The following is a 24,833-nucleotide window of genomic DNA, read 5'->3' on the forward strand; positions in this document are numbered from 1 at the left end:
CATATTTGAGGATTGATGTTATAATGACAGGTTGTCATACCTACTGGCCTTTATCCTTGTGCACATTTTAGGAATGGCCTAAAGATAACTACACCCGAGGAGCAGTTCACTCTCATTTCATCAACACCCCAGGAAAAGGTTAGTCTTATGGTATTTTCTTTCCATCTTTGGCCTGGCTGTTTCTGTCTCTTACGGTAGTGCGGAAGAAACACAAATCGTTCTTGCTTGCTTAATGATCCATAATTGTGTCTGAAAAATCTTCTTTAAACCAGAATTAATAGATTTTTGTTGTTGTTTTAATGTAGCAGTTTAAAACATAAAGCAGTGAATTTTAAGAGCCAATCGGTGTTACTTGATAAAGAGAGTGTTAGGAGTCAGATGAAATTTCCACACTAAGGAAAGCTATCAAGATTTAAAGCAATGCTTGATGAGTTGCTGCCTTAAGCTTACTGGCATGTCCTTTTTGCTCTTAGACAAAGTGGCTCCGGGCTATAAGCCAAGCTGTGGATCAGGCTTTGAGGGGGTTGTCTGATCTTCCACCTTATGGAAGTGGCAGCAGTATTCAGAGGCAGGAACCGCCAATTTCACGCAGTGCCAAATACACTTTCTACAAGGATCCTCGCCTAAAGGATGCAACCTATGATGGACGCTGGCTTTCAGGGAAGCCTCATGGCAGGTTAGCATGTTCATGATTTCATTTATGTCTGGAGTCAGGATGGTAGTCTAACTACTGAAAAAGTACTGATTACCAGAAACTTTAGTTGACACGTATTGTTCTTTGCTTATGTATTTCCAGAGGGGTTTTGAAGTGGCCAGATGGAAAGATGTATTCTGGCATGTTCAGGAATGGCTTGGAAGATGGGTAAGGACATTGTGAACATAAGTGTGTTAAAGTGTGTTATTTTGTGCTCACAGTTATTGTCAAGACAGTAGAATTTTATGTTTTTGGAAATGGATTAGGACTTATCATGCACAGGTATGAACATGAAGAGAGCTAGGAATCCAGGCTGCAGCCTTGTTTTACCTAGAATGAATCATTTGCTTTAACAATTGATGAACTTAAATTACACAGCTTCTATTGACATAGGACTGCTTTTTTCTATCCATTTCTCAGTTGTAAGGACTGAGAACCTTGGGTAATGTTGATGTTGAGACTGTTGAGGTCAAGTGCCCACTTTACACAAAGGACATAGAGAAATTTTCCCTTCAGTAGTTTTAATTCATCTTTAATTTCTGTGATCTGTTGAAGGGGAAATCTTCTAAATGATATTTATCTTACTAATATTCAAATGATGTTATTTTTATATAAACAAGTCATGTTTTCTAACAGTATAAATGTGTTTACATGATAAATGTATGGCAATGAAGTGTTTGTTTCATGTTAGAGAACTAATTTATTTTACTATATAAAAAGATTATTATATAAATTGGGTAGGTGATTTTTGTGTGTGTGAAAATATAAATTTTGATGTCTTTTAATCTCTATTTCATAGAATTTCAGAATGAGAAGAGACTTGAGATACTCTTGATTTACCTGTCTTGTTACACAGATGAGGGAGCTGGGTACCTAGACTTACCCAAGGTGATGCAGCTAACTAGGGGCAAAAATAGGCCTAGGACACAGATTTTCTGTTTTTCACTGGACTTGGGATAAAACACCTAATTACTCTGTAATGATGTTGATGTCCCATTCCTCTAAGACTTGCCAAATAGCTTAGGTAATAGAAAACCACATAAACCAATAACCCATTTACTCTTCTAGGTAGATCTTTTCTCTGTTCTTGTTCTATTTACCAACATATTCATACCAAAAGTGAGTATGTCATATATGCATCTTAAAATGTTTTTATTTTCCTTGGCAGATATGGAGAATATAGAATCCCAAACAAAGCACTGAACAAAGAAGACCATTATGTGGGCCATTGGAAAGAAGGAAAAATGTGTGGTCAAGGAGTCTATAGGTAATAGCATTGGAAAGGTTGCTGACTGGTTCCTAATGAGAAGTGGCTGTTTAACACAGGGAGCTCACAGCAGTGCTCTATGATAACCGAGAGGGGTGGGATGGAGTGGCAGGTGGGAAAGAGGTTCAAGAGGGAGGGCACATATGCATACTTAGGGCTGGTTTACATTGTTGTATGGCAGAAGCCAGTACAATATCATGAAGCCATTATCTTCCAATTAAAAATAAATTTAAAAGAAAAATCATGTAAACCTGAATTTTCTGTTTGCAAGCAGTAAATTTTAATTATCCTTAATGACTGAAAATCTGTTGACTCTTCTTTGAAATATCAGCCTCTCATCTATCACAGGATGAAGATATTAGCTTATTATTTAGTTCTTAAAACTGTAGAATCATTGTAAACCATAACTTCTCATAGAATCTCCTAGGTATCTTGCTTGTGAATTTATCTAATATTTATTGCATAGCTCTAGTATGGATAAACCCTGTCATTCTTCCAGAGATCACTTGTTATTTCATTTTCCCATAAGGGACACATTTTCCTCCATGTTAGCATAAAATTCCCCCCATAACATCTTCAACTTTTTAAACTCAGTCATTCAAAAATGAGATTTTTGATTGGTGAAAAATAGTCATATAAATAAACAAATACAGCTACCAGTGAGACATGAGTGTAATTTTGAATTTCCTAAACTTTGTAAAAATGAGCATCAGAATTCAGTATGCTTGTGATCTCTATCCATTCTTTCTAACCACAGTTATGCCTCTGGCGAAGTGTTTGAAGGCTGTTTTCAAGATAATATGCGTCATGGTCATGGTCTCCTGCGAAGCGGAAAGCTGACTTCCTCTTCTCCCAGTATGTTCATTGGCCAGTGGGTAATGGATAAGAAAGCAGGATACGGTGTCTTTGATGATATCACAAGGTACAGTATTCTGCTCCTACTCTCACAGTTTAGTTGAGAGGATAAGGTTCCTATTCGTCTCTAAAAAAAGATGATTTTATGAAGGCTAAGTGTATTAATTGGAGAACATTTTTAGTAAGAAAACAGAGTTGTCAGGTATCATTCATTCAGTAGTGAACCAGACAACAGGTTACTTCTGTACAAGATCTGAATCATTCAGAATTAACACTGGTATGATTTTCCTTAAAGCTTCACCTATACAAAGCTTTTTGTGTCTCAAAGGGGCCACCAAATCTATGACTATTCTACAAAGAGAAACCTTTAATATGGTCAGTAGATAATAGGAATAAAAAGTTAGAAAGATCAGTGGAAATTCCCTTTTAGGATTATGAAATAGGATCTAAACACTTTTCTGTGTAGTTGTTCCTGTCAAGCCTCTGACTTGTTACCATGCCAGCCATCCAGGAATCAAACTTGGTTAAATTCAATGAACTAAACTTTGGGGAGGAATATAGTTCTTTTGCCTCTGTATCTGGTTTGGCCTGATATGCTTTTAGACTGAATGTATAATCTCCCCCGCATGTTATTGTGGGGGCTTCCCAGGTGTTGCTGGTGGTAAAGAACCCGACTTCAAGTGCAGGAGATGTAAGAGACGTGGGTTTGATCTCTGGGTTGGGAAGGTTCCCTGGAGGAGGGCATGGCAATCCACTCCAGTATTCTTGTCTGGAGAATTCCATGGACAGAGGAGCCTGGTGAGCTGTAGTCCACAGGGTCCCACAGAGTCAGCCATGACTGAAGCAACTTAGCACATGCATGTTATTGTCCTAATGTGGGATTGAAAATTGTTTGCTTTAGTTACTAAAATCCACGGTTATTTAACAGGTAGTTTGTACTCATTTGATTTTTTTAGTGGAGATTAGTAAGATTTCTCTGAGTTTGAGTAGGTGGAAGAATGAGACTTCTTTTTTGACAAACCCCATTTAAGTCAATAAACTTTGGATGAGAAAAATTGTGCATAGGTTTAAGTTCACCTCTTGAGTGACATTGTTCCGAGTTGAATTCTGGCATTAATTAAATATTTTAAAATTATCAAGGAAGCCCTGAAAGTATATACAGATCTATGTCTGATAGTATGTGTGTGTTAATCACTCAGTTGTGTCTGACTCTTTACAACCCCATGGACTGTAGCCCACCATGCTCCTCTGTCTGTGGAATTCTCCAGGCCAGAATACAGGAGTGGGTAGCCATTCCCTTCTCCAGGGGATCTTCCCAACCCAGGGTTTGAACCCAGATCTCCCGCATTGCAGGCGGATTCTTTATCATATGAGCCACCAGTTCCTGAGAGGATAGTGCTCAGAGTGGGATGTGTTTTGCAGTCACATTCTCCCATGTTGGAGGAGACAGCGTTAACACTTTAATTAGTGAAATGGGACAGATACTAACCTCGGGGTGATGCTTGGTATCTTCCATGTTATCCTTGTTTTTTCCCTACCTCATCCTTATCATCATTGATTTTTTAATTTCATGTCTTTTTTTAAATTTCTATTTTTAATTTCTTTTTCTATTTCTCTGCAGAGGGGAGAAGTATATGGGACTGTGGCAAGATGATGTATGCCAAGGCAATGGTGTAGTAGTTACCCAGTTTGGTTTATACTATGAAGGCAACTTCCATCTTAATAAAATGATGGTGAGTGGAATGTTTTGCATATAGTTACAGTTGACTTTTTAAAACTCCTACTTAATTTTTAAGTCATCTTTTTATTAATGTTCCACGTTCCATAATACGATTTTTCTTATCTCTCTTTTTTTAAGATTATGTAAGGCTTTGGAGGATGTGGCTACAGATCCCCTAAGTTATGTGTTACCCTAAGTTGCCCTATGTTTTATGTACTGTGATTTTCGTTTTGTTTCTTCACATAGGGAAATGGGGTTTTACTGTCTGAAGATGATACTATCTATGAAGGGGAATTTTCAGATGACTGGACCCTCAGTGGAAAGGTTGGGAACTTCTTTCTCTCTCTTAATAATCTTTTACTGATTTTTTTCTTGATCTTTAAAAAGCTAACCTCCAATAAAATTTACCTGTTTCAAGTGTGCGTTTTAGCGACTTTTTAGTACATATGCAGAGTTGTACAACCATTCAGTTCAGTTCAGTTCAGTCGCTCAATTGTGTCCTATTCTTTGTGACCCATGAACCACAGCACGCCAGGCCTCCCTGTCCATCACCAAGTCCACCCAAACCCATGTCCGTTGAGTCGGTGATGCCATCCAACCGTCTCATCCTCTGTTGTCCCCTTCTCCTCCTGCCCTCAATCTTTCCCAGCATCAGGGTCTTTTCCAATGAGTCAGCTCTTGCATCAGGTGGCCAAAGTATTGGAGTTTCAGCTTCAACATCAGTCCTTCCAGTGAATTCCCAGGACTGATCTCTTACCATGATCCAGTTTGAGATCATTTCTATCACCATCTCCTGCCCAGTTATAGTCATTCCCTTGTTCTACTTCCAGTCCCAGATGACCTCTGATGAACTTTATAGATTTGCCCTTTTAGGTCCTTTCATGTAGTTGGAATCATGCAACAAGGGTTTTCTTTTGTGTGGCTTCTCACACTTAGCATGTTTGTGAGATTTTTACATATTGTGGCATGTGCAATACTTTATTCCTTTTTATTGCTGAATAGCATCGCCAAACCACATTTCGTTTGTCCTTTCACCGGTTGATGGGCATTGGATTATTTTCAACTTCAGACTGTTTTCAACTTCAGGCTACCGTGTATAGTGAAGTTAACTACCACTTCTTTTCTTCTTTTTTTAAATTGAAATATGATTGATCTATAATGTTGTGTTTCAGGTGTGCAGCATGACTACTCAGTATTTTTGCAGATTTTGCCCCTATTATAGGTTATTGCAAGATAATGGGTATAATTCCCTGTGCTATACAGTATATCCTTGTTGCTTATCTACTGTGTACATAGTACTTTGTGTCTGTTAATCCCATAGCCCTAATTTGTCCATATCCTATCCATTCCCATTTGAAGACTGCAGGTTTGTTTTCTGTCTCTCTGAGTTTGTTTCTGTTTTCCATTTCCACCTAAAACTTCCTGTGTGAACATGTGTTCTCATTTCTCTCGGTTGGACACCTAGGAGTGCAGATGCTGGGTTGTATGGAAAATTGATGTTTAACATTAAGAAATGGCCAAACTATTTTCCACAGTGGGTGCATCATGTTATGTTCCTATAGTCAATGTATAAGGATTCTAATTTCTTCACTCCTTCGGCAGTGTTTTTTATTTTCTTTTTTTCCTCTTCGTCATTCTAGTGGATATGAACTAAAACCTTATGGTTTTAATGAACATTTCCCTCGTGACTAATAGTCTTATTATAGAGCATATCTTCAAGTATTTACTAGCAATTCATCTGTCTTCTTTGGTGAAATGTATATATTCAAATATTTTGACATTTTAAGAATTTACTTGTTTATAGCTTATTGAATGTTAATATCCTCTGTTTTTTGATTTTCTAATTTTATGTCTTCTCTTTCTTGATCAGTCAAGTGTTGGTCTTTTTTTCTTAGTCAATCCAGTTAAATGTGTGTCAAGTTTTTGTATCTTTTCAAAGAAGCAACTTTTGGTTTCATTGTTTTTTTATCTCTTATTTTCTTTCTCATTGATTTTTACTCTAATCTTTAGTATTTTCTTGCTTTGGGTTTAGTTTGCTTTTTTCTAATTTTGTGAGGTGGAATTTTAGATTATTGATTTCAGATTTTAGATTATTGATTTTTTTAAAATAATATAGACATTTATAGCTTTAAATTTGCCTCTAAGCACTGCTTTTGTAGCATTGCATCAGTTTAGATAAGTTGTGTATTCATTTTATACAGCTCAAAGTATTTTAACAATTTTTCTTGTTATTTCTTTTTCTTTAACCCATGGGTTATTTTCATATACTCTTTTTGCACATACATGTACATACACTTTTTTTTAAGAATTAGGGACTAGTTAAAAGTGAAAATGCCAACCATGTAGTGCTTTTTCTGTTTTTTTACACCCCTCCCTTGATTTTTAAGACTGGAAATACTTCTTGTAATTCCACATTTTCTCTACCATTACCTAGGGAACACTGACTATGCCAAATGGAGATTACATTGAAGGTTATTTTAGTGGAGAATGGGGATCTGGGATCAAAATCACTGGAACATACTTCAAGCCTAGTCTGTATGAGAGTGATAAAGACAGACCTAAAGCTTTGTGAGTAATGAATATTAATTATGGATTAATTACTGAATGTTTTGTGTTGTCTTGCTTTTGTAAAAACTGGTTAATATTTCGAATGCAGAACAAGTTTTTAAAGTCTGTTTTTGTAAGCTGTGTATAGCGCTGAATTGTAAACTGACACTGCTACAGATAGCTAAATCTATAGTCTTGTCTTAGATTATAGCCTCAGAGCATAAATGTTTAAACTGATGGAAGTTCTGTGTGCAGGAAAAATCTTACTGTTAATGGTACAGGTATCCAAATTGATCAAAAGAGAACCTTTTAAAATGGAAGCCCTGCACAACTTGATTTTGAGAAGTAAAGATCAGCCCTATAAATACAGTAGTGGAATAGTATACGCTGCCTATATGGGGAAAAATCAAAGTCTCTAAGTGTATTGTGTTCTTTCTCTAGATTTTTGGCACGTTTATTTTCCTTTACTGATTCCAGCTTCTGCTTTGTTTTTTTTGTATTTTGATAGCATCTCAGATTCTTTGTTTTCATGGGAGCGTGATATACTTTCTGTAGCATGTTTATTCTTAAAGAGTATTTTTAGAACCCACTGCATAATGTATTTTACAGTTCTCATTGTGAGATATGCAAGGCATAGCAACTTCTTTTTTTAGCAGGAATCAGTTTTTCAAAATCAATTCTGTAGAAATGTTGAAAGCAAAGGAGACAAGTCTGATGTGCTTCATACTTAGCAGTTCATACACTTCAGTATCTAATAAACACTAAGTAGCTAAAAACCATGCCTTTACACTTTTTATTCAGTCTTTAAACAACGGAGCCACTATCAACTTAGGCAGCTTTTGTCACAGAAGTATTTATAGTTCATATATTATTAGAAAGTTTCTGTTCCTTAGGATATTTGCACAAAAATAAGTGATCAATAAAAGGTTGACATAACCTTATTAGCAGGAAGCTTGGAAACCTGGCGGTGCCGGCTGATGAGAAGTGGAAAGCCGTGTTTGATGAATGTTGGCATCAGCTTGGCTGTGAGAACCCAGGCCAAGGGGAAGTTTGGAAAGCGTGGGACAATATCGCTGTGGCCCTGACCACCAACCGGCGCCAGCACAGAGACAGGTATGTGGATGCCTGCCCTGCATAGCGCCTGGTGGAAGATGAAACCTAAAGCGAGTAGGTTGTTAAGGATTTCCACATATAGTGATGTACTTCTGGGTAAGGGTGGATAAAACATGCCTCCCTGTGTCTTCTCCTGAACTCAACTATTAATATGAAATGCAGGCAGAATACATGGTGAGCTATTCAAAACTCTGAAGAGCACATGTCAGCAGATTATTGGGGGAGAACACCTGAATTCAAAGCGCCACCCAACCAGTGGAGAGTTTACAAGTTTTTAACCTCCATGTTCCTCAGCTTGAACTTGGTATAACTTGAAACTAGAAGCACACACTGTGGTGTAGGGATCCAGAAAAACCCCTCTATTTCTGGCTCAAGATGCCAGAGACTCCTAGAGCTCAGAAAGAGTGGAGGAGGAACACTGGGTTTTCTCTCTCTCCTCCACTTTCTCATGCCTCAGCCTACATGCACTTCTGTGGCAGAACAGCGATGCGCCAGCTGGAGCAGCCAGGAGTACTTGGAGGAGCCAGGGCTCTTAACGGTGTGGACCCTTCTCCCTCGATGGATCATCAGGTCCAGGAGTCAGGGCCAAACCTTACTGCTGTGTTGGTTTCCCTCTGTTGTCTCCCACTACTTCATGGAAGTGGGTAATTTCAGCTGAAAGACTTACCTACAAGGGGAATCAGAAAATGCTGGGGAGGTCATGGAGAGAGAGGAACTTTGGAAAGCAACCCTGATACGTCGTTTATGAACTCCTGGACTCACCCCATACCTGTTCCTGTGTGGATTTGATTCTAATTAGCTAAGCAGTTTCCACCTAGGTCCCAGACTGACACTTGAGTGGTACGCATGGAACAGACCCAGACAGGCCTGCATAGTCCGTGGGAAGTCGGCTAACACTGGAACCACAGCCTACAGACAGCAGAAACAAAAATACCAGCTGTTTGAGAGACTCCTAAGGTCACCTACACATTCAGCGATTCACTAGAGGGACTCATAATATGACTCAGCATATAGTTGTACTCACAGGTAAGAGTTGTTCCAGCAACACAGTAAGGCTCCACAGCCGATCATAAGGGAAGAAGACACAAGCAGAGTCTGGAGGAATCCATGTGCAAGCTTCCTGTGCTCTGCCTCTTCTCTGAGGGGTCACACACAGCACACTCTCCCCCAGGCAGTAAAATGCAGCCGCACAAGCCCAGTATTTCTGCTCAGTGAAGCCCATTGGAGATGACCTGCCTCAGGTTTTTATGGGGACTGGTCACATAGGCATCTTAAGCCTACCAGCTACCAAAATCCCACAGTCTCAGAATGAAGCACATGTTCACCGTAAATCAATTTGTTAATACAGTTTACAGGCAGCACCACAATACCCTTATGTTAGGAAATGCTTCATATTTGTATAGGGGATTTAGTTCCCAGGTGCCACCCAAGGGCCAGCTTCATAAGCATGTCCTTGTAAAGACAACAGTTTCAATTCTATGTTTACTATCTTTTGGATCTCAACATCCTCAATAGGATATAAACAGGACCCAGAATCTCATAGCATAATACTCAAAATGTCCAGGAAATAAACCAGAATTACTTGGCAATCAAAGAACCATGAAAATCTCAACTCATTTAGGGAAAGATAATCAACAGATACCCATGACCCGCTAATCTAGATTTTGGAATTATATGACAAGAACTTTAAAGGAGCTATTACAAAAACATTCATGTGAGCAATTGTAAATATCCTTGAAACAAATGTTAAAATTGTAAGTACCTGGAAAGAAATAGAGGATATAAAGAAGAACCAAATCAAAAATTTTGAAATGAAAAATACAGTAAGCGAAATTTAAAGAATCACTGGGTGGACTCAGTAGCAGATAGGAAATGGCAGCAGAAGTGTCAGTAAACTCGAAAATAGACTAATAGAAATTATTTAAGCTGGACAGCAGAGTGTGGGAAAAAAGTGAACAGAGCTCTAAGGACCTGGGAGTCTAATATTTGTGTCCTTGGAATCCCAGAAGGAAAGGAGAAAAATTGCAGAGCTGAAAAATATTTGAATAAATAGTGATTGAAAACTCCCAAGTTTGGTGAAAGGCCAACACGTAAACCTGCACATTCGAGAAGCCGAACAAACTTCATCCTAGAAAAAACCAGATATCTGTCCACAGACATGTCATATTCAAACTGGAAGAAAAAATCTTGAAAGCAGCTACAGAAGAATTATGCATCGCATATATATGGCAGTAGCAGTTCAAATGGCTGCATCTTTGTTGTCATAAACCTTGGTGGCCAAAAGGAAGTGGCACAATGATTTGGAAGTGAAAGAAAAATTACAGGTGTACTTTTCATTTCTTTCTTTTTCTTATTTTCTTCCTTTTTCCTGCTTTTCTTTTCTATCTGCCATTCTTCATATTTCTATATGTAACTTAGCCAGTCACTTCCACAAGCACTGATTAGCATTTGAATCTAAAGAACTTGCTAATCCCTGCAGTATAGAAAGAAGGTTTGGTTTTGTTTTTTCCTGTATTGGGGATCAGTGGAAATTGATTATGGTGTTTCATTCATGACGTTTATGATTTTTATCTCCTGCTGTATCAGTGAAGGAAATGGAAACTCCCAGGATTGATTAAAGCTGTGGATATGTCCTTATGGGATGTAGCTGGTCAGCCTTCGCTGATAGAGCCCCTGGGCCAAGACATTAAGACTTGAGTCCTCCAGTTAACCTTGGTTAACTTTTGTTGGGTATTGCCAAGAAGTGAGAATGAATGAACTTTTGTATAAAACCACATTGCTGCCACAAAGATCTTATTTGTTCATTGATACTATTAAAATAGTATCAGTGTTAATTGTGCACTGTTTCTAATTTCTCATTGATTGTAATCTAATGATAGAGTGCCAATACGAAAAATGTCAGTTGATGACTAGTGTGTGTTTTGTCTTAACCTCTTCATCCGAAGCTTCCCTTTACCCATTGTGTGCGTATCCCACCACCTGTTGCAGTGTCCATCTTGAGCTCATTGCCATTTCATCCTTTGCCCTTTGATTTGTTTTCCTTCATCCTTTAGCTCTCCCTCTCCCCTTTATTCCATTTCTATCCTCACTAACAAGTCTGTCACCGGTTTTCTCTTCAGGCTATTACACATACTACATTACAGTATTTTACAGCAGTATTACAGTATTTTTCAACACCAGGGTTTATATTGGCACAACATTTTCATTAATTTATTGTGGTTTGTGTGGAGTAACATTAAGTGCTATTTTGAATAACTTATATAAATCTAATACAGGATAATTACAAGTTATAAGCACATTTGCCTGAACACTGTGATGGTTGCTCCATTTCATCCTTAATAGAGCTTCATGTGCGCTTAAAATTATCTTGCTTTCTTAAAATATATGATAGGCTTTCTTTTCCCTTTTTGTAGTCCAGAGATACTAAGTCGTTCTCAGACTCAGACACTAGAGAGTTTGGAATTCATTCCTCAGCATGTTGGTGCCTTCTCCGTGGAGAAATACGATGACATTAAGAAATATTTAATAAAGGTAAATGAGAATCGGAACCATACTGGTCTTGTTAATTAATGATACAACTAACACAGTAAATCATTCAGATGTACTCATAGCTGATTGTTACTGATATCCTGTTTTTGTTTTCTTAATATGTCTTTTGTTAATTCTCTGACTGCTAAGAGCACATTTCCACCTAAAGATTGGCTGATTATGATGGTAGAAATTTATAAGTTTTGTAAATGTTCAAGGGGATTCTGGACATCTAGGGTCAGAGTTTAAAATGACTTTCTGTTTGTAACATTGCTGCTGCTGCTGCTGCTGCTAAGTCGCTTCAGCCGTGTCTGACTCTGCGACCCCATAGACGGCAGCCCACCAGGCTCCCCCATCCCTGGGATTCTCCAGGCAAGAACACTGGAGTGGGTTGCCATTTCCTTCTCCAGTGCATGAAAGTGAAAAGTGAAAGTGAAGTCGCTCAGTCATGTCTGACTCTTAGCAACCCCATGGACTGCAGCCCACCAGGCTCCTCCGTCCATGGGATTTTCCAGGCAAGAGTACTGGAGTGGGGTGCCATTAGCAAACTAAAAGTTATACAAAGAAGGCACTCCACCCTCACCCTATGGTTATGCTGTCTTTGCTTCTTTCTCCAACCCTGTGAAATCAGACCACAGTTTAAAGGATGACATGCGTTGATGTAGGGGTGCAGGAAGGAGTATTAGGAGAAATCAAGGGAACTGAACAGTGACTGTTTCAACTCTTATTATTCAGTTTTCTGCAAGATAACATTTCATGTATTTTTCTTGACATTTAAGGTATGTTATCTTTCTTTTCTTTTTCCCTTTGACTGGGCCACATGGGATGTGGGATCTCAATTTTCCAACTGGAGATTGAACTTATACAGTGCAAGTGCAGAGTCTTAGCCACTGGACTGCCAGGGAATTCCCTTAGAACCTTTCTTTTAATGATGTTATTCTATATCAGTATATCCAAAGCTATTTTTCCAAAATGTTAATAGGATTCTTTGATTAAGGATTCCTACTCCATATAATTTGGGTAGAATTAACGCTTTCAGAGAAGTTGAAGTATTTAAATATTCCTGGTCCAAAAAGTAGACTGTTGATGCTTTGAAAATTGTTTATCATTTATGAAATTGTTTATTTTGATTGTTTCCGCTCTTGGTGCACACTGACTGGCTACACTGGTTCTCTTCCTGCTCAGGCCTGCGACACTCCTCTGCACCCGCTGGGCAGGCTTGTGGAGACTCTGGTTGCAGTGTATAGAATGACATATGTGGGTGTGGGAGCCAACCGTCGGCTACTGCAGGAGGCTGTGAAGGAGATTAAGTCCTACCTTAAGCGAATTTTCCAGCTGGTGAGGTGAGAGAGCTTTTCATGTCAGCAGGGTGTGGAAATACTAGTTTACACTCATGCTTGGGTGGCTTCACCCTAAATCTAGAGATTACAGCTTTGCGAGGAGTCACGAATGTTCCCCTTTACTGCAGAAATTATTCATCAGGAAAATGGTTTTATGCCACAGATCCTTCAGTAGATTAGTGAGAACATTTTTACTTTGTGTTCATAGCCATTGTAACTTATTTCCTCTATGCCTTTCTTACTCATTAAGTATAATGAAAGGCTAAAAATAAATTTTTAGTACCAATTTTGGTATGACGTATAGGAGTCTTATTTGGAGTTAATCTCTAGGCAAAGTTGTGTCTCTAAAACCTAGCCTAACCTAAAACCTGGAGAAAACAAAGTCTAATAGGAAGTTTTATCCCTGAGTATTTATGTTCTGTCAGGCTTCCCAGGTGGTGCAGTGATAAAGAACCTGCCTCCCAGTATAGGAGATGCAAGAGACGCTGGGTCGGGCAGATCCCCTGGAGGAGGAATTGGCAACCTACTCCAGTATTCTTGTCTGGAGAACCCCATGGACAGAGGAGCCTGGCAGGCTATAGTCCGTAGGGTCACAAAGAGTGGGACACGACTGAGCACACATGCATTCGTTAGCTACATTGTTAATTTTATCCTGTAAAAAGCATTAGTTACGACTCTTAAGGGAATCGGCATTTTCATTAATAATTGATATGAAGTTTGATTTAATTGGTCCTTAAGTGGATTAAATAATGGGAATCTGTTTTTACTCTTTTTATTTGCTCTAGAAATGTAACTGTATGATGATTTTTTTATTCTTCCTTAGGTTCTTATTTCCTGAGCTTCCTGAAGAGGGCAGCACAATTCCTCTCTCTGCCCCTCTGCCGACCGAAAGGAAATCCTTCTGTACTGGGAAGTCAGATTCCAGATCTGAATCACCAGAGCCAGGGTGAGCAGAGCTGGGTGGAGATGGTGAAGAAAGAGGATGGGAACCAAGTGATCTTACGCAGAGAATCCCAGGAAAAATTCTTTTCTCTAGATCTGTTTCCTTCTTTTTAAAATAGTTTGGTTGGATTAGGTGATCTCTGAGGTTTCTTTTAGATCTCAAGTTCTGTTAGCCAAATGCCATGAAGCTGTAACCACAGATGACTAGGCACAAAGGCTGATGAGCAAAGTAGATCATTTTGCCCCAGTTCAACAGAGAAGTCAGCCTTAAAATGGAAACACACCGGGCTTTCATTTAGATTTTGAGCCTATGAAAAGAATTCACAGGTGACCCAAGACAAAACTCTGGGGCCATAGGTAAACTTCTCATGTTAACTCCTTACATAAAAGAAGTAATAGAACTGCTTCTTTACTCAAAGTTTCCCACTTTTACTTTCCACTTTGAGAAAATGAAGCTCCATGTTTGATTCTATATTCAGTTTTAATATTAAGGGTTCTCCGTCTCCCTGTGATGTTTTGTAGCTATGTGGTAACAGGTTCTGGGTTACTGCTTCCTGTCCTCCTACCTCGGCTCTACCCACCACTGTTCATGCTGTACGCCCTGGATAATGATCGTGAGGAGGATGTTTACTGGGAATGTGTTCTCCGGCTAAATAAGCAGGCAGACCTTGCTCTTTTGGGCTTCCTTGGGGTGCAGAGGTCAGTACAGTAATGATGAATGGGATCTAGTGGTTTTAACTCAAAATGCAAACAGCATTATCAGGAATTTGGTACTTTGATATTTAATTAAATATATGATTTGCAGTTATTACTTTATTGCCTGTTTTTACCAAAATAGTGATGTTTAAAAATCATTATTTCTGAGAATCTTGAGATGTGAGTTTGAAATCTGATTATTCTTCTGAATATATGTAAATAATTTGAGTTTTTCCTGACTGATATTTTGCAGTTCTTCAAAACCAAGTACATGCATTCACATTTTCAGAAAAAGTTGATTGTATTCAGTCTCTGGCATTCTTCTTTCCCTTCTTTCCTCTTCTCTTCCCTCCCTCCCTTCCCATCTACAATTTCTAATTAAAAGTTTAGAAGTGCCCTTTTTTATTGTAAGGCGTTATTTCCTATAATCCAAGGAAACAGTCAGTAATTATACTTTCTAGAAGTGTTATGATAAAGCTGATTACCCCAGCACCCAACGATTATAGATTTGTGCTGTTAGAAAAAAGTGATTGAGCCGTAACTGGAAAGTAAATGTTTTCAGTGGACTGGTTTAATAGTAAAAACTAAGTAACTGAGATAGTTATTTAAAGTGGGGACAGGAAAGTCAATCTAGTAATTAACTTTTTATGGAACTTAACCTACCATAAGACACAAACACATATTAACAATGTATGGATTCCATTGTAGGAAATTTTGGCCAGTGACCTTGTCAGTCCTTGGAGAGAGTAAAAAGGTATTGTAGATTTTTGTTTCCTTAGCAAATATGCTTTTGTTTGTTGTGGGGGATTAGAGATAGCAAAAAATTTCCATTTTACTTTGATAGTATAGTATACAAGCATAAGTTACTCACTTAAGACGTGCATTCTGTGATTGGTGTCATTTATGTTTATTGTCACTGCAGAAGACAGCTTTCTTCTTTGACCTTTATCAGTCCTTTTTTTTTTTTGCAGGTTTTGCCAACCACGAAAGATGCTTGTTTTGCCTCAGCTGTGGAATGTCTGCAACAGATCAGGTGATCTCTGCTTTGTTGAAAATTACATAAATCAAAGGAGTGGTTAGTTTATTAAGATATTGATGAAATCTTATATTTACCTAAACTCTAGTCCCCCCACACCCAGCGCCCCAAGATGGTGTCAAACTCAGCCTGGCTTTCAGAAAGACTCTTGAGACATTTGGGTTACCTTTTACTCTACAAGGCCCTTGCATTTTCAGAAGTGGTGGAGAACCTACCCAGAAATTTATCTACATGATCATATCTTTAGCCAAAGGGAAATTAAGCTTCTTACTCAGAAGAGCATGTATTAGGACAATAAAGTTCCATGTGGGTAAAAGGAGGTGATCTATGACTTAGTGAATTCTTTCATGTGAACCATTGATGGTTGGAGGCTTCTTTCCTCAAAGAATCATAGGCAAACAGATGTCATCCCTTCCAGTGACTCCTTTTGCCTTATGTGTCCAGCTTAAGGCACATGAGCCCTTAGAGTATATTGTCAAACAGTGTCAAATGGCTCTACTAAGAAAACAACCCTAGGCTATATTTTGTCATTTATTTCTAGTTTTTAATTGTTTTTTTTTGTTTGTTTGTTTACAACAGCACAACGTTTACCCCATCAGACAAACTAAAAGTCATCCAGCAGACTTTTGAAGAGATCTCTCAGAGTGTCCTCGCATCACTTCAGGAAGACTTCCTGTGGTCCATGGATGACTTATTCCCTGTTTTCTTATACGTGGTGCTCCGGGCTAGGTGACCAATCTCTTCTGACTTAAATACATTCTGAAGTAGGACGTACATATAAGCAGAAGTAACTCAATATCTCTTTCTCGTTGGGGCAGGATTAGGAATTTAGGCTCTGAGGTACACCTCATCGAGGATCTAATGGACCCATATCTTCAGCATGGAGAACAGGGTATAATGTTCACTACTTTGAAGGTAAAGTATAGATATTATTTAATATTTTATTATGTTAAAGTCTCTCCTTCATTTACCATATTGTGAATCTTTCATTAACCACCTTCTTTTATATAAAACTTTAATGCAAACATTAAGTGCCTTTAGAGCACATATTGTTAATATTTAAAATATATACTTAAAGAAAAGTAGAATCGGTCAATCTCAAAATACTAAAGCAAGTTATCCAATCCTCTGACTCAGTAGGTCTAGAATGATGCTTAATCTCAACCTATGTGTTTATCAGACACGTTGGTGATTCTGATTACACTTGTTTGTGTATCTTATACTGATCATCAACATATTCTAAATGTCCAGTTAGTAGTAGCTTAGCAAATTAAGATATTTCTGCTTAATGACAGATGTTAAACAGCTTGAAAAAAAATTTTTTTGTCTGTTTTAGAATCAGAATTTTACAAAGTTTTATTTCTATTAATTATAAGTAGGCAAAGTAGACATGGGATAGGATAGGGGGACTGGAAGAAAACGGGAAAATATGAAAGCAGCTGATTTTGTTGAGCGGTCAGTATTCATAAAGGAGTTCCTTTCTTAGTCCCATGTGCATTATTATGTTTATGTAATTTCTTTTAAAGTAAATTTTAAATGGTTTTGAACTTTTCTTTCAGGCATGTTACTATCAGATCCAGCGTGAGAAGCTTAACTAGGCTGCATAACAGCTTGACAACTGGATTATCTATTCAGAGTGTTGCAGCACCATCTGGTGTCTTCCTGTAGCAACAAAAAAGAACAGTGTTGAAATTAGGACGTTGTCTTATTTTGGTTGTTATTTCTGAGCCTTGCTAGTGATTGGAGCTCTGAGCCCAGAATAAAAGACTGTATGGTGGAAAGGGAGGACGGAAAAGGAGGTAGAAATCAGGTTAGACCAGCCCCTGGCCTGTGTTGTTGCCCAAGTATCATACATCTGCTGTTGGAAAAACGAGGCTATCCCTTCCTATGGTAAAGAGTATACCAGCTCATGAACTTGTAAGATAAAATTCTCAGTGTGGCTTCTTACATTAAAGAGGTTGATGAATATTTTTGAGTTTCTGGTTTGCCTGCAGTCACCCCAGACCCCTTTGCAAGGAACACTTTGTACTTGAACTATAGTAGCCACACCATGCCTTCCAAAATTCCTTGCAATCATGTGTGCACCATGCTTCTTTGCTGAGGGAAGGGGAAAGAGGAACTTTTAAACTGCAATTTTAACTTTTTCTAAGCTTTTCCACCAGGGCATTTATTCGTGATGGAAAGGTTCTGTGAGGTTACTACTTCTACACCCTGACCCTAAACATGGAGCACACCCAAATAGGAGTCTGCTGCTTCCCGATGAGAAAGAACATAGGAATTGTGTTCTTGGATTCCTTACAATGCTCCAGAGTGGATACACTGGAATTCAGACACTGACTCTGAGCTGCTGTGGAACCTCATTCATCCACGTGCAAACGCTGTGTTCCAGGACCTGTGAAAGCCTGAAAGGCTTTTACATGCAAGCTGTTTTTTAAAATAGGACTAGAGACTGGGAAATATGGAAGCAAAGAACTGCGTCCATCCTTGACCTGGTGTTGCGGTTCCTCCCTGTACTTTGCACTGAACTCACAGAGGGGAAGGAGAAGGAAACTCACTTTGGCTTTTCCCATCTCAAAAGTATTGTGACACCTCAGCCTTTTATTGTTTTGCTTTTCACCATTTTTAAATGTCCTGTTGTAAGTGGTTGGTTTACACTGTACAAATAACACTAGTAGCTATTCTGGATAACATAGGTGCTCTTCCCCATCTCATCTCCTCTACACCAGGGTGAGCGTTTGGAGTGTCCTCCTCCTTCTTCATGTTAACATCTGCAGATGTTAATCGATTTTGAAAAAGGATTATGGTTTCTGCTCTACTTTATAATCAAGACAAGTGTTTATTAAAATACTGTTTTGGAATGTTGGCTGTAATGTAACAGCAATTTTCATAATAAAAGACATTCATATTTATGAGATGGTTTTATGATTGTGAAAGAAATGACACTGGGCCACCTAAAAATTTAAAAGAAATCCAAGTCTAGTTATTTGGGGGTGGGGGCTTTGCCTGCTGCGTTGTAATCCATGCCTCTTTGTACAGGCCTCAGAGATCCCACGGAGTTTTAGCGCTCTCTTTCTTTAAAATAGACATAAATTTATAGCACCTTTGCTGACAAAGAACAAATTAAATTTCTGACCCTAATAGACTGAGGACAAGGGTCTTAAGAGAAATGGTACTATTATTTCTTTGAATAAGATATATTTTGATAGTTACAAGTTAAATTTTTTCCCTTCCTAAACAGATTCAGAGAAGGGAAAATGGAGGATTTAAAATTCTGGCTAAAAATATTAGGCATTAGTTAATTATATACCAGTTGTAGTGTCTTCTCGGGTAGCATTTACCAGGATGGGCCTCATTATTGGAAAGAGACCAACGCTTAAAGTTTATGTTAAGCACTTTACGTTTCCATTAACACTTGTTTTGATTTTGGGATAAAAATGCACAAGTTTCACATTTGGCTTGTAAAGACAAATTTACTGAATGACCCCTTTTGAGGGAGAGATAGGGATAATTCTAGAAACTGACAGACTTGAAACCTGCTACTGAAGTTCTCAAATGATAGTAGGCTATCAATTCTAAGAGAAGAGTTACAATTCATTCTTTTATTGGGAGTCTTGAAAGCCAGTTATTCCATTACTTGACTCTCTTTATACTTTTCAGAAAGCATATTAAAACTTTAAATTTTCAGTCCCCTTGAGGGGAAAACCTCAAGGACAAGTCGCCAGGCCAACGCCGCACGTAGAGATAAAGTTAAGTGCTTTTGATAAAATACACTGTGCTCAAGCAGTCAAAAATGTATGACATTCCTAGCTTGAGCTTCCATCTGCAACAGAGAGTAAAGGAATGCCATCTAATTTAGGATGAAAGGGCTGGTAAACCTTTCAGTTCAGTTCAGTTCATTTCAGTCGCTCAGTCATGTCCGACTCTTTGTGACCCCATGAATCGCAGCACTCCAGGCCTCCCTGTCTGTCACCATCTCCCAGAGTTCATTCAAATTCACATCCATTGAGTTGGTGATGCCATCCAGCCATCTCATCCTCTGTTGTCCCCTTCTCCTCCTGCCCCCAATCCCTCCCAGCATCAGAGTCTTTTCCAATGAGTCAACTCTTCGCATGAGGTGGCCAAAGTACTGGAGTTTCAGCTTTAGCATCATTCCATCCAAAGAACACCCAGGACTGATCTCCTTTAGAATGGTCTGGTTGGCTCTCCTTGCAGTCCAAGGGACTCTTGAATCTTCTCCAAAACCACAGTTCAAAACATCAATTCTTTGGTGCTCAGCCTTCTTCACAGTCCAACTCTCACATCCATACATGACTACTGGAAAAACCATAGCCTTGACTAGATGGACTTTTGGTAAACCTTTAACAGCTGCCATTTGGTCTTAACTCTGCCTGGCTGCCAGGGGTATGTACCCTCGCTCATCCTGCTTCCAAATATTCTTCCTGCTGTCACTGCCCTGAAAATTTTTCAAAGAAGAGGTAGCTCCCACCTGAGATAGAGAATGGGCTGTTAGGATCAGAACAGTCACTTAGTAGGGCCCTTCCATGAACAGTTTGAAAAGGCAAAAAGATATCACACTGAAAGATGAACAACCCAGGTCAGTAGGTGCCCAATATGTTCTGGAGAAAAGTGGAGAAATAACTCCAGGAAGAACAAAGAAACAGAGCCAAAGCAAAAACAATGCCCAGTTGTGGATGTGACTGGTGATGGAAGTAAAGTCCAATGCTGTAAAGGACAATGTTGCATAGGAAGCTGGAATGTTATGTCCATGAATTAAGGTAAATTGGAAGTGGTCAAACAGGAGATGGCAAGAGTGAACATTGACTTTTTAGGACTCAGTGAACTAAAATGGACCGGAATGGGCAAATTTAAGTCAAATGACCATTATATCTACTACTGTAAGAATCCCTTAGAAAAATGGAGTACTCTCATAGTCAACAAAAGAGTCTGAAATGTAGTACTTGGGTGCAGTCTCAAAAACAACAGAATGATCTCTTCATTTCCAAGGCAAACCATTCTATATCACAGTAATTCAAGTCTATGACCCAACCAGTAATGCTGAAAGCTGAAGTTGAACGGTTCTATGAAGACCTACAAGACCTAGAACTAACACCCAAAAATGATGTCCTTTTCATTATAGGGGACTGGAATACAAAAGTAGGAAGTCAAGAAATACCTGGAGTAACAGGCAAATTTGGCCTTGGAGTACAGAGCGAAGCAGGTCAAAGGCAGAGTTTTGCCAAGAGAACACACTGGTCATGGCAAACACCATTTTCCAATAACACAAGAGACAACTCTACACATGGACATCACTAGATGGTCAACACCGAAATCAGATTGATATATTCTTTGCAGCCAAAGATGAAGAAGCTCTATTATACAGTTAGCAAAAACAAGACTGGGAGCTGACTGGCTCAGATCATGAACTCCTTATGGCCAAATTCAGACTTAAATTGAAGAAAGTAGGGAAAACCACTAGACCATGCAGGTATGGCCTAAATCAAATTCCTTAACGATTACACAGTGGAAATGACAAATAGATTCAAGGGAATAGATCTGATAGAGTGCCTGAAGAACTATGGACAGAGGTTTGTGACATTGTAGAGGAGGCAGTGATCAAGAACATCCCCAAGAAAAAGAAATGCAAAAAGGCAAAGTGGTTGTCTGAGGAGGCCTTACAAATAGCTGAGAAAAGAAGAGAAGCTAAAGGCAAAGGAGAAAAGGAAAAATAAAAGCATCTGAATGCAGAAATCCAAAGAATAGCAAGGAGAGATGAGAGCCTTCTTCAGTAATCAATGCAAGGAAATAGAGGAAAACAATAGAAGGGGAAGGACTAGAGACCTCTTCAAGAAAATTGGAGATACCAAGGGAACATTTCATGCCAAGATGGGCTGGCATGACAGAAATGTTACGGGCCTAACAGAAGCAGAAGATATTAAGAAGAGAGGCAAGGATACACAGAAAAATTATGCAAAAGATCTTCATGACCCAGGTAACCATGATTTTGTGATGACTTACCTAGAGCCATACATCCTGGAATGTGAAGTCAAGTGGGCTTTAGGAAACATCACTATGAAAAAAGCTAGTGGAAGTGATGGAATTCCAGTTGAGCTATTTCAAATCCTAAAAGATGATGCTGTGAAAGCACTGCACTCAATATGCCAGCAAATTTGGAAAACTCAGCAGTGGCCACAGGACTGGAAAAAGTCAGTTTTCATTCCATTCCCAAAAGCAATGCCAAAGAATGTTCAAACTATTGCACAATAGCACTCATCTCACAAGCTAGGAAAGTAATGCTCAAAATTCTCCAAGCCAGGCTTCAACAGTACATGAACTGTGACCTTCCAGATGTTCAAGCTGGATTTAGAAAAGGAAGAGAAACCAGAAATGAAAGTGCCAATATCTGTTGGATTATTGAAAAAGCAAGAGTTCCAGAAAAACATCTACTTTATTGACTATGCCAAAGCCTTTGACTGTGTGGATCACAACAAACTGGAAAATTCTGAAAGAGATGGGAATACCAGACCACCTGACCTGCCTCCTGAAAAATCTGTATGCAGGTCAGGAAGCTACAGTTAGAACTGGACATGGAACAAGAAACTGGTTCCAAGTCAGGAAAGGAGTACATCAGGGCTGTATGTCGTCACCCTGCTTATATAATGTATATGCAGAGTACATCATACAAAATGCTAGTCTGGATGAAGCACAAGCTGGAATCAAGATATATGGGAGAAATATCAATAACCTCATATATGCAGATGACAATGCCCTTGTGGCAGAAAGTGAAGAAGAACTAAACAGCCTCTTGATGAAAGTGAAAGAAGAGAGTGAAAAAGTTGGCTTAGAAGTCAACCTTCAGAAAACTAAGATCATGGCATCTGGTCCCATCACTTCATGGCAAATGGGGAAACAATGGAAACAGTGACAGACTTTTATTTTTGGGGGCTCCAAAATCACTGCAGATGGTGACTGCAGCCATGAAATTAAAAGACCCTTGCTCCTTGGAAGAAAAGAACCAACCTAGATAGCATATTAAAAAGCAGAGGCATTACTTTGCCAACAAAGGTCTGTCTAGTCAAGTCTACGGTTTTTCCAGTGGTCATGTATGGATGTGAGAGCTGGACTATAAAGAAAGCTGAGTGCCGAAGAATTGATGCTTTTGAACTGTGGTGTTGGAGAAGACTCTTGAGAGTCCCTGGGACTACCATGAGATCAAACCAGTCACTCCTAAAGGAAATCAGCCCTGAATATTCATTGGAAGGACTGATGATGAAGCTGAAGCTCCAATACTTTTGGCTACCTGATTCAAAGAACTGACTCCTTGGAAAAGACCCTGATGCTGGGAGAGATTGAAGGCGTGAGGAGAAGGGGACGACAGGATGAGATGGTTGGATGGCATCAGCGACTCAATGGACATGAGTTTGAGCAGCTATAGGAGTTGGTAATGGACAGGGAGACCTGGTGTGCTGTAGTCCATGGGGTTGCAAAAAGTTGGAGTGACTGAACTGAACTCAGCGACTGAGTGAGTGAACTGAACTTCCAGAAGGAAATCATCTATCAGTCTCATTATTGCTGGATGAAGAGTCTTCCATTTTTTTCCTCACCATAATGTGAGAAGATTAATAAGGCAGCTTACTCTCAAGTATCAGTTTTTCCTTAGATTTCAATAAAGATGCTCTTGTCTATCATGGGGTGTCTTTTCCTGAAATAGTCAATAAAAATATTCATCTTTTTTTGGTTAGCTATGTGCTGGCCATCAGAAAATACTAAAGTGAAGGTTTGAAAATGATATGTTGGACTTTTCAGTGCAAGAAACCAGTGCTCGGAACACGTAGAAAGATTTGTAACGGGAGGCTTAAGAGTAATTTAGTGGTGAGGCGGGGTTAGGCTTCCATGGATTAGATCAAAGAGGATGCACCGAGGTTTTATCTAGAACAGTGAGGTGACTTTGGCACCTAATAGCCCACTGGTATTTCCTGCTAAAGCTTTTCTCTGCATAGGAGCAGCGTTACATTTTTGCAGTCTTGCAGGTAAGAGACCCAGCCAGATGACCCCCAGTTACCAGAAGGGATCTATTAATACAAATGTCTGTCCGTCTGTCAATTTTTAAGAGCTAAAAATTCTGAGTGATAATTGAATGCTTTATTTGCATCATATCCTAAAGTCTATGGAGAATTTTTTGATTTTGAAAGAGCAGGTTTTGCTTTGAGAAAACCCTTTCTTAAGTATGGAATAATGAATTGCTGTGGAGACTAAGTAAAGCTGAACATTTGTCTTAGTCCCAATCAGTAGCCTTTTGACCCAGAGGAAGCCAGCCATTTTTGTACGGGCTGTTTCTCATTGTTAAGTTTCAGGTGCTTTTTTCAGCTTTGTCTAGTAGAAAGCATTGTTTTGAAAAATAAGCATAATATGGGTAAGGATTGTGGCATTTAATAATAATCACTATATTTTTAAAAGTTCACATATATTGATTTTTAAAGTAACATTAGGGTGAATTTCTTAGGTGTCAATAACACTAATGCAGCTTCTAAGTTAATGATAAGAACTGGCCATGCTTCCTGTGTTACTTAGCTCAGGATTGCCTATGGTTGGCTATTACAGTCTCAATCAAGAATTCTCTTCCTCAAGACAGAAACAGATTAAGTCTCAGCTGACGGTCATAAAAAGGCAGGCAAGGAAAGGACATCACAATCTTTTGCCAGGGACTAGCATGTTTCAGGACTAAATATGGGGGGAAAAAAAGGAGGAAAACGTTTGTCTTTACTACTTGTGAAATCTACTGAATATCCCACTGGGTGTCAGATTCCTTATCTGTAAGATTGCATTTGTTTGCCTCAAGGATCTGTCAGCCTCGATCCAGGTCTTGACAAGGAATGAGGCTGAAGGCAGTATTCTTGCAGGGGAAATCCCATGGACAGAGGAGCCTGGCAGACTGCAGTCCTTGGGGTTGCCAAGAGTCAGATGCGACTGAGTGACTGAGCACACACACACTTCAATAATTAGAACTCACTGTAGAAACCTTCTATAAAGGCTTCTCAGGTGGCTCAGTGGTAAAGAATCTGCCTGCCAATGCAAGAGACGTGAGTTTGAACCCTGGG

The 24,833-nt window shown here is 39.0% G+C and overlaps 1 protein-coding gene across 2 annotated transcripts in view; it reads left to right on the top strand.

Annotated features, from left to right (window-relative positions):
* Positions 1-18,647, top strand: part of ALS2 (ALS2, alsin Rho guanine nucleotide exchange factor) — a 59,948-nt gene extending 41,301 nt beyond the window's left edge. The window contains exons 17-34 of one of the 2 annotated variants that reach the window (XM_018060838.1): positions 72-138; positions 474-676; positions 797-862; positions 1,863-1,961; positions 2,719-2,883; positions 4,438-4,549; positions 4,783-4,860; positions 6,971-7,104; positions 8,029-8,196; positions 11,610-11,727; positions 12,910-13,067; positions 13,888-14,010; positions 14,529-14,705; positions 15,411-15,456; positions 15,674-15,735; positions 16,318-16,467; positions 16,557-16,653; positions 17,298-18,647. In XM_018060838.1, coding sequence (XP_017916327.1) covers positions 72-138; positions 474-676; positions 797-862; positions 1,863-1,961; positions 2,719-2,883; positions 4,438-4,549; positions 4,783-4,860; positions 6,971-7,104; positions 8,029-8,196; positions 11,610-11,727; positions 12,910-13,067; positions 13,888-14,010; positions 14,529-14,705; positions 15,411-15,456; positions 15,674-15,735; positions 16,318-16,467; positions 16,557-16,653; positions 17,298-17,336 — 2,062 coding nt within the window. In that variant the 3' untranslated portion in view covers positions 17,337-18,647. The remainder of the gene's footprint in view (positions 1-71; positions 139-473; positions 677-796; positions 863-1,862; positions 1,962-2,718; positions 2,884-4,437; positions 4,550-4,782; positions 4,861-6,970; positions 7,105-8,028; positions 8,197-11,609; positions 11,728-12,909; positions 13,068-13,887; positions 14,011-14,528; positions 14,706-15,410; positions 15,457-15,673; positions 15,736-16,317; positions 16,468-16,556; positions 16,654-17,297) is intronic. The other variant, XM_005676376.3, reaches the window with a different exon arrangement.

This window comes from Capra hircus, chromosome 2, assembly GCF_001704415.2.
Source record: "Capra hircus breed San Clemente chromosome 2, ASM170441v1, whole genome shotgun sequence".
Lineage (NCBI taxonomy): Eukaryota > Metazoa > Chordata > Mammalia > Artiodactyla > Bovidae > Capra > Capra hircus.